This window comes from Condylostylus longicornis, unplaced genomic scaffold (assembly GCF_029603195.1).
Source record: "Condylostylus longicornis isolate FDR11 unplaced genomic scaffold, ASM2960319v2 ptg000004l, whole genome shotgun sequence".
Lineage (NCBI taxonomy): Eukaryota > Metazoa > Arthropoda > Insecta > Diptera > Dolichopodidae > Condylostylus > Condylostylus longicornis.
This window is the reverse complement of record NW_026577973.1, coordinates 10,077,809-10,092,750: the sequence shown is the minus strand read 5'-3', so window position 1 is coordinate 10,092,750 and position 14,942 is coordinate 10,077,809. Positions and strand designations below refer to the sequence as shown.

The 14,942-nt window shown below is 27.1% G+C and overlaps 1 protein-coding gene across 1 annotated transcript; it reads right to left on the bottom strand.

Moving 5' to 3' along the window:
* Positions 1-7,087: 7,087 nt before the first annotated feature.
* Positions 7,088-13,856, bottom strand: LOC129612941 (uncharacterized). Its single transcript, XM_055526798.1, has one exon. It carries the CDS (start codon positions 13,559-13,561, stop codon positions 7,088-7,090), a length of 6,474 nt encoding a protein of 2,157 aa, XP_055382773.1. The 5' UTR covers positions 13,562-13,856.
* Positions 13,857-14,942: the final 1,086 nt, after the last annotated feature.

Here is a 14,942-nt window from a genome sequence, read left to right as displayed (position 1 = left end):
AATGATAACCAGATATTATTTAGGTTCTTACACATCTACCTAAGCTCGTATACATACATATGAACGTAATTTACACAATATTATGTAAGACATATGTACTAAGTTAAAATGCTGGTAATATTAAATCGGGAAGTTGCTTGATCTTCAAAAAATGTTATTTGCTGGCCGAATTTTTTAAAAGAAAATAAGAAAGATACTTTCTTAAATGAGTACTGTCTCTTCCTGTGTTGAAATCTAAAACATTTAGGCAAGAAAGGGCTAGAAATATTTTGGTGTAAGCTAATTGTAACGGAAAATGCATTGACTGTACATATTTTTTAAAATTTGCCCGTTTTCATGATGAACCGTCTTTACCGCATAGTTCAACAAAAAGAGAACGTATACATATGTATTTTCTGGCCCTAACGTTTACATTTATAATAGAAGTTGCATGTAATTTCTAAAAGAATTTGCTATAAATAACAAAACTCATATTGTGGAATAAAGCAAATTAATATTAACTATGGGTTAATTTGTACAAAATTAGACGACTTAGTATAATAATGCTATTTTAGGAGATTGGGTACATTTTGTTTTTACCGAGTCGGAACACTGATTGTGTATCTACCTTAAATATGTATAAAATATAAATTTTAATTTTATAACTATTACTTTCATACATTCTAATGTTTTTACCTAAATTTTTTGTGAAAAATAAAATAAGAAAAAAAAATTTTGTTCTTATCAAAATAAAAATAACAAAATGTTTACCTAACTTAATTTAATTTTATTTCAGTTCAATGTTTTTGATACACTACTTCTTTATAGATATACTTTGGTTTCAATCTTGACATTACAAAATATCAAGGCCTGGACCTTAGACTCCTATTATGTACAAGACATGTTAATATTTTTGTATTTGTGTCTATTGATTATTGTACAAAACATGAGACTATGGTATTCTTTAGTCCATATATAAAATTCGTACGGGAAGGCTGCGTCGCTGTGCGGTAAAATAATTTATTTCCTGTTTAAAATTTAATTTTAATTTAAATTTATTGAATAATTATATTAATTTTTTGTGTTATTAAATAAAATAAAGATTTGTAATTTATATTAATTAAATTTTTCTTTTGTTCGTCATATAAGGTATAAAACAAAAGGATTTTGAAAAAATAGTACTAAAATTTATTTAAAAAGAAAAATCACTTAATAAATTAGTAAGATTTGGTGTATTTTTTAAAGTAATATATTTAATGTAATCATATTTAAATAAACTATAATAATACATACATATATTTGATTACGTTCATATAAATAGGTGTTGTGTCATATAAATGCCACGAGAACGTTGCATACTTTGCCTTACAAGAACGAACTTATCAGTGATAAATGTATACACGCATTAGGAGAAACGAATTCGATACCACCGAATTATTTTTAATTTGAAAGAACTTTAAATTTTATTTTGTTGCCTGTTGCAAATATAATTTAATCAATTACCTCGTAATGTTAAGATTTAAACCATTTAAATAAGTATGTAATTTAATCTCTTATAAAAGAGAATTAAAAAATTTTGTGAATTTAGTTGAATACACAAGTACATTTATGTCATAACATTTATTGTTTTTCTCATCAAATATTACTAGTTTTAAGAATAATATTGATTAAAAATTTTACTTTTTTATGTAAATATTTCATGCAGTTCATTCAAAAACAATTTTGTTATGTATTTATTATTTTGGTTTTAACAAAAAAGAAGTATTTTTTGAAAAATAATACCTGTAATTTATTATAATGTAATTTGGTACCTGTAATATTTTGTAAGTAACTATTTTGTAAGAACAAAAATTTAATTTTGTTAATATTTAAACGAAATAAAATAATTTCTGCATATTTTTTGTATTTAATCGTTTTTTATTTTACAAACATCCCAAATCACCATGAACGTTTCTAATTTATACGAAAATACCTAATATAAGAATATATTTTTTAACAAAAGGTATGGTGATAAGCTTTGTAATACACCGTATGTAAACATTAGTAAATTGTGCATTACGGAGTCTTGAGAATAAAGATGTATGTGGATTACGAAGTCTCGAGATTAAAGATGTCTGTGCTATAACGTATTTAATCTAAAAAATTTACATAACCGTTTGTATACATATGTAGATATAATACGTTAATTATATGTACATATATAACTTATAAATATGTGCATAGGCAACTTCAAGTTCTCTATAAAGCAAGAATAGATATTTAGTTGACCGTGATAACTCTGTGATACCCGTACGAAGAAATTATTTTAGGTGTCGGAGATAATTGACATATAGTTTCATACAACCTCTTGCTTATGCCTAATATCATTTTATACCTACATTATGTGATAGTTACCACATAAATCTAAAGGAGTTTTACTGAAAATGATGGCATCACAAACCAATTTATTCAAATTTCAGCTTTGCAGCTTTAATAATTTCTGGGTTATAAACAAATAACTTATGAGATTGTATGGTAGCTACCACAATCACTCGGGAAATTTTAACGTCTTTTTTCAAACACATTAATCTTACGAATATATTCGCTTGTGCAAAATTAAAACACCATAGCTTCTATACTTTCTGAAATATACCCAAATAAATTTTGAAGTTGTATGGCAGCTACCTAAACCAGTACCTCGATCATATTCTATTTGAATAGGGTTCTAGCATTTACTATAATTTGCTAAACTTAGTTCTATTAGTTTTTGAGTTATCGTTGGGACGGACTGACAGACATAATTAACACGACTTAGAATTTGACGCTGATCGAAAAAATATACTTGAGTTTATATCTCAAACCATTATTTCTTAGCATTACAAACAGTAAACATAAATCTCCAATATTGTTGGTCGCATCATTGATTAGGTGAAAACTTATATTACTCGTATATATTACGTATGTATTTTGTTTTCCAGTACAGAATTTTAAATATTGGAATTGTTTTTATTTAGAAAATTACTAAATATTTTTACAGAATATGGGTGATGCAATATTATAAAAAATATTTCTAAATTTCGAAATCATTACAACATTTCGTTTATAGATTTTGATTTTAATAGTTCATTTATTCGTTTATTCTCCAAAATGAAGTATGTATGTATTACTACGGTATGTATTACTGAATTTAGAAGCCAGGGTACATATTTATGTATGTATGTTGTATAAAATTCTAAAATAAAAGACTATATTTTGAACAGCTTTTGTAGTAATTATGTACATATGAAGAAGAAGTAAAAAATAATGCTCAAATTTTCGATGAGAATGCCAAATAATTCAAATTGGAAGAGAATTAAAAAGGCCAAACATGAAAGGTTGAACGACAAACTGAGCAGAAAAAACAAATAAGCACTTGATATAAATGTTATATAACAGCTACACCCTGAAGCAAGTCGATTTTATTGTTGTTTTAAATAAAGTTCTTGTATACGATTTAATTCATAGCTCGAGAAATATTAATGGAACTCCGACGTTATTTACACGACGTCTACAATTTATGGACAAAGCATCATACCTCACTTGCTTCATTCTGTTTATGTATAAATAATTTTGAATCTATAATCAAATTTCTTTTTAAACCTTAATTTTTATTTAAGATCATAAATTTTATAAATTGTTACAAATGAAAGTAGAAAACAATTTTATTTCAAATTTCTTGCTTCGAATAACAACAATATTACAAAAGTTACTTCTTATATTTAATATTTTAATTCTAAATTTAAGGTATACTTGAAAAACCTTTTTTTTACATTTGTAAACAATTTTCATTAATAACGAATTATTTTTATAATTAACATTTTTACATAATTTTCTGTCTACAAAAATTAATAGTATTTAAAAGACTGTTAAATGAAAATTTAAAATTTCACCTACCTGTAAAATATTCTATAAGAAATACATAAATTTTTACTTTCTTAAAGTATGCATGTAATGCAATTGCAATAATTCTTTGTATAATTGGCAAATAACAGAATGTAATAAGAATTTGAACATTTTCAAAATAATTTTATTCTTGAATATTGACATTTTTTTAATTTTATAAAACTATCAAGCACAGAGCTGTAGAAAAACTTGTAAAATCTTCAAAAATTTCATTTGCTGTTGTAATATTTTATTATACTGTTGATTCATAAGTATGTACATATATATGTTTCCTGTAACTGTGTACGTACATTTACTATTTATTTTTAAAATAACAGATTTTTTATTGAATGCATACAAAAACTTATAATCTAACGGTAGAAAAATTAATAGTATTTTTTTCTATATATTGTTTTTTTTTGATATTTTTAATTTTATCATATTCCGTACAAATTGGATGGTAAGTTTCGCTGTTTATTTTATTCAACATTATGTAGTATGTGTAGATATGTATCTGATACAAAAATGGGTCCTGTAACATTCATACTGCTGGTTTGGTTTTAAGTTTCTTGTTATGGTATTCCTTATTGTGTTTCCCCTTATTTAAGCCTTCTTCTATATTCTTAATGGGATGGTTATATTGGCAACACTATGCACTTAAATTTAAAATAATTATGAAAGCAAACCATTTTTTTATGCTTCAATTGAGCAGAAAAGTTTGTGTCTTCCAAAGTTTGAAATTTTCCATAACTTTACTGTTAAAACAGTTTTGGTAGTTTCAGATTGCTAATGATTGTTTTTATTTTACAGAATCATTTAATCAATATTATTTTTCAGCATTTTGTTGTTCAACCTCCCGCAATTTTATACTGCAAACGTTTCAGTGTAAAAATCAAATTAATTTAAGTTTCAATTTCAAGAATATCGAATTGAAGAATGAATTAATTAATCAAATTTACGTGTTTGATGTTAGTAACTAATTTTTTCTTGGATGACATCAGCTTTATTATAAACGTGTTTCTACACCAAATTGTCTTTCATTTTGGAATGAAAACAAATCATAAATATTGAGCTATCAACCAATAAACCATGCTGTTGAATTTTGTTTTTTTTCATCAGATTTAATCTATTTATTTTGTTCTTTTCAAATCTTTTTCAAATGACTCTTCTATGGAATTCTTTACAAATTTTGTTTTCCAAAAATTTGAAACGTCAACCATTTTAATCCTTTCCAGCATCAGTTTCCAACTTCATTATGTTTAACATTATCCAACAGTAGAAATTTATAATACACATAAGATTTCGGAAATAAGAAGAACAATATAATATGTAAAGCCATTTTTTTTATGTTAGTTACTTAACGTAAGTATTCTAAATGGAAATTTCTAATTTGTGACTTAATATTTATAGATTAAGATTAGTATTTATGAAAATCAAGCTGTACAATCATTGAATTCAATTACTTTTGAATAATAATAATAATAATAATAATAGTTAAAAATTTTTTAATTTTTGCTCATAATTATATTAATATACAATCAAAGATTGAAAGTAAATATTTAAAATTTATTTTTTATCATTCTGTATTCATTGTTCCGCCTTACGTATGCTGTAGTTGTGCATTTTACAGAAATAGAAAAATTAAAACGTCTTTTAAAACAGATTGCCTTAAAGAGACAAACCAATGAATTCAGCTTTAGTTTTTCTATTTAATTGAATAGTATTTCTTCTACTGCATTTCGTGTAAAGTTTACAAATATTTAAAATTAATGTCGTCGCTATTATTGTAATTTTTAAAAAACCAATTTTTTTTATATTTAAAAATGTACATTTTCCTTTATGGTTTATTTTTTTTTACAATTTCAAAAATAATTTTAAAATTTAATGAAGAATAACAAATTTAGTTTCTCTAGAAAATTAATAGAAAATTTGTAATCACGAATTTGATGACAAATTTAATGTGTGCCAACAATTTATATCTGATTCTGTTTTCTTATAAGGCTGTTTAAATAATTTTAAAGTTTAGATTGCAAAAATATTTCTTTAATTTAAAAAACAGTAATATTTTTAGTTTTATTTTGCAAAAATTTCTATACAAAAATTTACATTAACCAACCTTATAAATTGTTGGGTTACTGCTTGAATCTAAAAGCATTTTCATACAAAAAAAAAATTTTACATAAATTTTAGTTTTTACTGCTAAAATTTTTTTTTTGCAAAATCAATGGAAAATCAATGAATTCGTGTGGAATTAATTTAATTTTATAGTGATGCAATAATGTAGATTTAATAATATTGTAATTTCTTGGCACTTCTAGATAGTTTTTACAAAGTTCTTTAACATTGTTATTCTTAAAATTGCCATTAAATTACAAATTTTCTATGCTGAAATTCAACGAAAAAAGTTAAAAAAAATAGTATAAGGTCAATTTAAATATTAACCAACTTAACAAGTATCTAGAATTTTTTCCAAATGGTGTTTTCTGTGCGTTTCACGACGCATTTTGTTCAATTCAGAATGCTTGACTTACACTTTTTTTTAAATTATTAGAACGTATCGTAACTGTATCGATACTTTGTAAAAAGTCATTATTATCTTTTAAAGCATTTCATTTCTACAAAAATATAAAAAAAATTTCAAAAAAACTAGTAAGGCATAGTTTTTTGGGACTTTCTCTCTGCTTGCTATAAATTTTTCTCACTTAGAAATACAGGCAGTATTTCACATACTTAGGATATTAACTGCAAATTGGAATTTACAATGAATATTTTTTTTTAAATAAAATCTTTTAATTTTCGATCCGCACATTTTGCATCATTGAAAATTTGAAATTAATTAATTATTTTTAATTTTTTAAATGTCGATACGAAAAATTAAGACATTTTTTTTGTTCTCATTTTTTTTTTTTTTGAAAGTGAAAAATGGAGAAAAATTTTATTATCAACGTTTTTAAAAATTTTAGAAATCAACGTTCTTGAAAAAGTGAAAACAGTAAAATTTCCTGATATATCGATCTAGAAATCCTTTAGACTTAAGTCTACCGAAAAAACTTGAAATTTAAAAATGTTAGAATAAAATCTGGTTTTAAAAAAAAAAAAAAGGAGTTTCCTCATCTGAAATAAATAAAAAGAATGTTATATAAAAAATTTTTGTAATAATAAAGGTTTTTAAAATTGAAAATAAATTATGCGTTCTTAATATCAATTTTTACATTTTCCTCCTTTTTCGTTTTGAAGAAGTTTTTGAATACACATCAGCTCCTTCTGATTGGTAATATCCCATTTGCCCCTGTCTAAAAATTTCCTCTGGAGAAAAACTTCTGATTGTACTTATTGCACTTTTAAATTGTTGTTTTTGTTTAAATGAAAATTTTTCTGAGTTATAACTCTCTTCTAAAACGTCTAAATAAGATGTTCGCATTCCTTGTATATTTTCATAATTTTCCAAAGCGGATTTGCTGAAGTCACATTTATACTGATTTTGGTTGTTGAAGTGGTTTTCTTGATATCTGTCAATAACTCCGCCAATACCGTGCCAATCATTCCCATACTGTGGTACTATTTGAGTATGACCCAAAATGTTGTTAAGTTCTTGAGAATGTTTTTCGTGTTTCTTCAAAAGTTCAGAAACTTGACCTCTAACCACGTGAGCAGCTGGGAATTCTACTGAACCTGAACGATCTTGAGTTTTACTCCGACCCCCTTTGACGATATCATTTCTTTCTAACGATACGTTTGGGTCTTCAGAAATTCTTTGAATTATCCCGTCTACACGCACCATACGTAAGAAACGATCTACAAAGTGAGTATCAACATGTTTTATTCCAAGTTCATCGACAGATGTTGGTGATGATTCTGGATCACTAACTTCGCAAGATTTTCTTCTTTTTTTTTCTCCACCAAACGCGCCTAGTTGCAAAGGAACCGAATGCCAATTTTGTTGAATGTGGTATTGTATTTCAGGGTCTTTTTCAATATGATCTGCAACTGCGTTCCTAAAATCTTGGCTGCTTATACCTCTGAGCTGAGGTACGGCTTGTACTAACGCTTCATACAAGCAGTTATTCAATGAAGAATCGTCTATATTACTTGATGCATTATTATTTTCAGAAAGAGTAAAATGATTATCTTTAATATTTAGTTTAATAATTTGAGTTTCACCTTCATTTGATGTTGAAAAAGTTTGTTGTACACCATTTTCTGTTTCAACAACAACAGTTATATTCTTATTGATTCCTTGATTTTTTAGTATTTTAGTTACTACTTTAGCACATGCGCCAACGCAAGTTATATCCATTTCAACATTTTCTCGAACTATGGCAGCAAATAATTTTGGATTTTTAGTTTTAATAGCCAGTTCTCGTAAACTTTTATGATATTTCTTTGTAATGTGATTTTTAACGTCAGAATCGTCCCCAGATTTTTCATTATTTTGCAATTCTTTTTCATAATCGTTTTTAAGATTTTTATAACGATTAAAATATTCACTTTCTTTGTAATATCTGTATGCCTCTTTCAATTTTTCCCCAGCATAAGTAATTAATTTATGGGTTCCTTTAGTAATAACAGGTTTGACAATGTGTTCTTCTATGAACTGCTCCATTTTTCCACAAATTACTGCTTTTAACTGATCATTTGCATTTTTTTTAAATGTTTCAAAATCTTTTTCATTCCCTTCCATCTCGCATTTGGGATTTTTGTCAGTTTTTATTTTTGATTTACTATTAATTTTTTCTCTAATTTGTATGTCTATGGCATTTAAAGAATCAATAGTTACTTGAGATATTTTCATAATATGATACCCACGTTCTGTCCAACGTAAAGCTTTTGTTAAAATGGTGATAGTAAACATGAAATCATCATCTCTTTCGTTCAATTTTTTGAATCCTTCCCCAATTCCACGAACTAAACTTTCTGCAGCTTTGTTGTATGTAGATAATAAAGTTTCAGTGAAATCTTTTTTTTTTAAATGAGAATCTAATACTTGTCTTAAAATTTCATTCGCTTTGTTTTCACCAAATGTATCGAACAATTCTTTTATACTGGCAGAAATTTTATGATTGTCTATTTTGTTTTTCGTGTCTGATAAAATATCAAAAGCTAGCCGTTTGCAATATGTTCGCAAATTGTTTTCAATTACATAATCAATCCCAGCATTAGCCAAGCTAAATGTGATACCTTGAAAAGTTTTTAGCATAATGCGCTTAGTTACGGCAACTCCTACAGATTTTAAACCCACAGCTTTAATAAGTTCTGAACCATACATTTCTGCAACTTTTTTTCCTTTTATAGTAATATCCGGACCAGCCAATTTGCGTCCATACCGTGAAACTTTTGTGCCAGCGGAAAAAATTGCACCTACACCTATAGTGGCAGCTGTGAACGCTATACTCTGAAGTTTGTGAGTTCCATAATCTTTCCAATTAAAATAACCTGATTTTAAAGCGCCAGCAGCAAACATAATGTCGCTTATGCCCTCGCTAATAACACCAGATGCCAAGTGAGTTGCAAAACCACCGAAGTATAATTCTATTATTGAACCTATAATTATTTGGCTGATTCCTAGTGATATTACTATAAGAGTATTGAAAATCATTTCTCGAGTCCATTTTTTCTCTTCTAGTTGTATTACATCGTTTAATCCATTCAAAAAGAAATTTTCCATTTCTTCTACATTTGAAAAATCGCCTTGATCAAAAAACTTTGTCAATTCTTTTAAATTAAATTCGGGAACTTTATATGCCTTCAATGAACTTCTTACACTCTCTAAAATTTTGGTTACGTTGTTAATAATGTCTTCTTTACATAATTTTTCATCAATAAGATTGCGATTTTTCAAATTGTTTAAAATAGTTTTAATTTCTTCATTTAAAGATTTTTTTGTTCTCAAAACAGTAGCTAATTTAAAAAGCCTTGCTTCCAAAAGTTTAGCTAAGAGTTCACTATAGGGATTACTAGCTAGATTTATCCAAATACAAGAATTGTTTTCTTTTTTTTGTTTTATAAGTTTTTGGAAAGCAATTCTATAAGTAAAGCACGCACGTAAAAGTTCTTGAACAGAATTTTCATAGACAGAACTATTTAAGTGAATGTTTTCAATCTCATCATATTTTATTTCCAGTTTATACATTGTACTTTCTCCGGCATTTTTTATTTTAAGAATATTGTTTTCTACAAGTTCTAGTAAAATTTTTTCTGCCTCATTTCGTTTAATATCTACTTTAGCAAAATCTTCTAATGTGATAAAATCGAAAGAAGGAAAGTTTATAGAATCAATATTACTTAAATCAATCATTGCAGCCTTCGCAAGATTTATCACTCCATCCTTTTCAAGTTTTTCATACACATTTGCTTCAATAAACTTTAAAAAACAGTCTTTCTTGAAAATTTCGAAGTCGACTTGAGCAAATGTAACTGCTTTTTCTACATCAAAAAATACGATTCCGTCTTCAAAGTTAATTTTTTCTTTCATTAAGTTGCTTTTATTTTTTTCGTCAGTTAATGTTGGATCCAGTTCATCAAACTTTTTCTTATTTAGTACAATATATTTGGATTCATCTCTTAGAATATTTTCCTTTAATAGAAATTCCCAAAATTCTTCCTTATTAGGTAACCTTATTTCTTCCTTTAACATTTTTTCAAATTTTTCTTCACTGCTAATATTTTTACATTTTAAAAGAAAATCATTCAGCTTTCTTGCTGATATTCCATAACCTACGGAGATGTTTGCAATTTCCTTTTCGGAAATATTTTTTTTTACATGTGGCTTTTTTAAAATATTTTCTTTAATTAGTTCTTCATGTATACATTTGGATGATTTCTCATCAGTTATTTCATGAAATTGTTGCAAAGTTATAAACTTACCAAAAATTTCATCAATGGAACTTGAAAAAAGTTGATATAAAGCGACTTGCTTGTTTTTTTGTTCTTCATATGCATTAATTTGAACAATGCCTTTACTCTTATTTTTTACTTTACCAATTACTCCAGCGTAATACATAAAGAATTTACAATTTTCATCGAAAAGTTTCGCAGCTTCACGTAATTCATTTTTGAATTCTTTAACACTTTTCTTATTTTTTTCTGCCGAAGACTCCCAATCAATTTGTTTGGCAATTGTATATGCTTTATAATAATGTGCCGCCTCGGAAAAGCTTGGCTCTTGTTTGATTATATTATTGAGTAAATTTATACTTTCGCCAAATTTTTCATTACGAGTAAAAAACTTTGCAAGTTTAATCATTTTAACCGGACTATCGCTTACCCAATCTTGTAAGTTTTGAACACTATCGCATTTTAAATTTCTTAAACATTGAAGAAATTCTCTCAACGAATTGTTAAAAAATATTGTTACTTCACTATTTTTTAATGTTTTTATCTGCAAACTATGTTTATTGAGCCAGAATGCCCACTTGTCCAAACAGCTTTGTAGAAGAAGCTCTCTAAGTTCATTTTTGTATTTCAGATTTTTCAAATCATATTTATTTGGCATTTCAGTGAGACCCAGAGTATTAGCAACATTAACTGCTACATTTTCGATTTCTTCAACCACCGATTTATCTTCCAAGGCAATGGATAATGATTTATTCAACTGAATATATTCCTCTTTGAAATTTTTAAAGCAATTTTCTTCAGTAATAATTTGAGTTTCATAATAAGCTTTAACTTCTGATATATGATGCAATTCTTCTGCGTTACGTTCAGCCTTTAAAGCAAATATTTTGGAATTATTTAAGTTTTCTTGTGTCGCAGTTTTAACAATCAATTGGCCTGAGCCTTTATCGCCACATCTTCCTGCCCGACCAAAAGCTTGTTCTTCTATGCGAACATTTTTGGGTAAGTAAGTTAAACAAACATGCAACCCTCCTGCCTCTTTTAATTTCTCTTTTAGTTTTATATCTGTTCCTCGACCAGCTAAATTTGTTGCAATAATAATTTGATTTTGTTCTAATTCTTGATTTCCTTGAGCAATATTAAACTCTTCATAATCTCGTGTATATGTATAAATTTTATTCTTAGTTTTTTTCCCAATAAAGTTGTATAAAGAATCAACATCATTCACAGTCTCACAAATTATCAAAACCGATCGATTTTCGTTTTCCACAATGGATTTTGTTTGTTTATAAATAGAATTTATCCACTCTTCTTTGGTTGAACAAACGATATGTTCACTTTTAACAAACTGTTTTGATCTGGCTGTGGGAATAATAACGAAATCAACGTCATGTAACTCTTGCAGAAAATCCTTTTCTCTTTGTGATCCTAAAGTTCCTGTCATCCCATAAAGTTTTTTATACATTTTAAAGAAGGATACGTTCGAGATAAAAACTGCTTTTAAATTTTGTAGCGATAGTTTACATCCGTGTTTAAGCTGTAAAAATTGATGCAACGCTTCATCCCATTGTGAATTTGATTGATCTGTTCCCGTATCCCTATCAATTATGGTAATATTAGGATTACGATCAGGGTTCATTTTTGTTCTATCTACATCGACAACGTAATCCTGTCCAGGTTTCATAAAAAATGCTGTGATGGCACTGGAAATCCAAGTCTCAAGATGTTCTTCCACAAATGGTTTTAAATAATTTGGGAGTCGAACTTGTTTTTCTCTTTCCAAAAATTCCTTAAAAAAATAATACGCACATTCGGTATAGCATTCAAATTCAGTAGAAAAGGCATTAATAAAATTTTTCTGAGTAACATTTTCCTTAATAATTACACCATGATGATCTAATATTTCAACTCTCAGAAGCCGTTCCCAAATAACTTGTATTTGTTCTTGACTTAGTTTAGAATCAAATTTCTTTATATCGTCTCTTTTGACTGCATCATATAATTGAGATAAAATTGCTTTTTTTATTACTTTTACGTTAAATACATTGGACAGTTCACTATAAGAACTTGCTGGTTTATTAACCCATTGCCAAATATAAACGTAAACCGACTCTAGTTTATCAAAATCTGGCATGTCATGTGATAAATATAGCATGTTATTACCTTTATCAAGCAACATGCTGTCTACTTCGTCAACGATGATGTTTTCACGAGCACGATCACCCAGAATATTTTTTTGATAAAATTCATGTAGCAAATAGTCCCGTTGAAAATTAGATAAATCTCCATATACCACATTACTCCAATAGGATTTTTTCCTTATTTCGATATCCTCATTGCAATTATGTGATACACTAATATTAAATAGGCTATAAATATCTTTATTTTCTTCAGCGTCTCGTTTTGCCAAAACAGAAGAACTGGTTATGATATCGACTTTTTGGTTACAAAGTGCTTTGGCAATCGATATTGCTACAACAATTAAAGATTTACCTTCACCAGTACAAACTTGTGCTAATGTATTACGTTTATTCAATAATAAAGTTATTACAGCTAATTTTTGTGTATCACGAAGCTTGAACTTTCTTTTCAATTGTATTGCTCGATCGATTACTGCTACTACATCTTGAATATTTTCAAGAATAGCACTACCTTTGGCTTTCTTTGCCCAATTCTGAATATGGCTTTCTTCAAAATTATTTGAAAAATCAGTAGGAAGCAATATTAGTTTTTCAATTTTTGACAATATTTCACAAATTCCTTTTGACGTATTAGCATTCTTTCTTATTAATTTGTTTAATTGGGTTACATTGCGTTCTCTTTCGTTAACGAAAAATTTCTCATCCATTTTTTTGATCCAATCTTCAATCTTGATGTTTTTTATTTCATTTACCTCTTCTATACCCAAAATCCATTTTTCGTTGTAAAAATTGAACAAAATATTAATGAACACATGTGATGATGTATTTTTATTTCGAAGAACTTTTAAAAATTCCTCTATTACACTAGTTCCAGTAACATTTTCTATAGAAAGGAGAAAATAAGTAGCTTTTGATATATCTTCATCATTAATATTAGTGATTAAAGATGATATTTTATGTCTCCAATAACTTTCTTTAAGAGCATATGGCCACTCAGATAACTCTAATTTTTCTAAATTTTCGGTTGATTTCAGTGGAATATTACTCAACAAATATAAAGTATCTTCAATACACTGACAAGAAATTGAAATTCCACTACTACACTCGTCTAATTTTTTATAAAACAAAAGCAATATGGTTTTATTTTCAATTCCGTTTAAATACTTCCTCCACTTTATTTTCTCTTTCAACAATCTTTTGAAATAATCTTCAATTTTTAACAAAATTAATTCATCTATCCAATTTTTTTGAGAATGAGCTGATATAACCCAATCCAAGATATTTAATTCATTTTTATCTTCTGATACACATTCAAGAATTGAGTTTATTAAACAATACATTTCCTGACAAGATATATTTCTCCCCTCATACATGAGACGCTGTGATATATGAAATAAAATGTCACTATTCCCAATGAACGTCAATTTTTCAAGCCTTGAGTTTAAATCAATTTGCTCATTTTCAGGAAAACATTGTGAGATCGTCTTCATATATTCTTTTTCATGCAAATGTCGTTCTTTTTTTATTTTTTCATTTTCAATAAATCTTTTATAGTTCAAATTTTCTAAATAGCTTAGTAATCTTTCGTTTTGCTCAAAAGATCTATGATCAATAAAAACCTTCGAATACAGCATTTCTTTTGTTTTTATTTTTCGACTAGGGTTCAAATAGTTTTCACCAATAAAAAATTGTGTGAATTTCTTATCTCTATACAACACATAAATACTTTGCTTGGAAAATGGGTTGTGATTATTTTGCAAGACTAATTTATTTTCTTTTCCTACCATATAAAGATTTATATTAACGTCATATATATATGCCAACAATTCTCTATAGCTTTCCGAAAATAATTGTTGTTTTTTTATATGCTTTACATATTCCCTGTATATTGATTCATCCTTCAAATAATCGGAATTTAAATCACATAATTGTGCACTATTACTCAATAAAATCTGCTCTTTTCTAAGCGAATTATGATATTTTTTATAAAGTTGTTTTATAATGTCATTTGTTTCATTCGAATTTCCGACTTCCAAAATGAAAGTTCTTAAGGAACAATACAAGCTTTTAAAATCTATTTCAAAGATA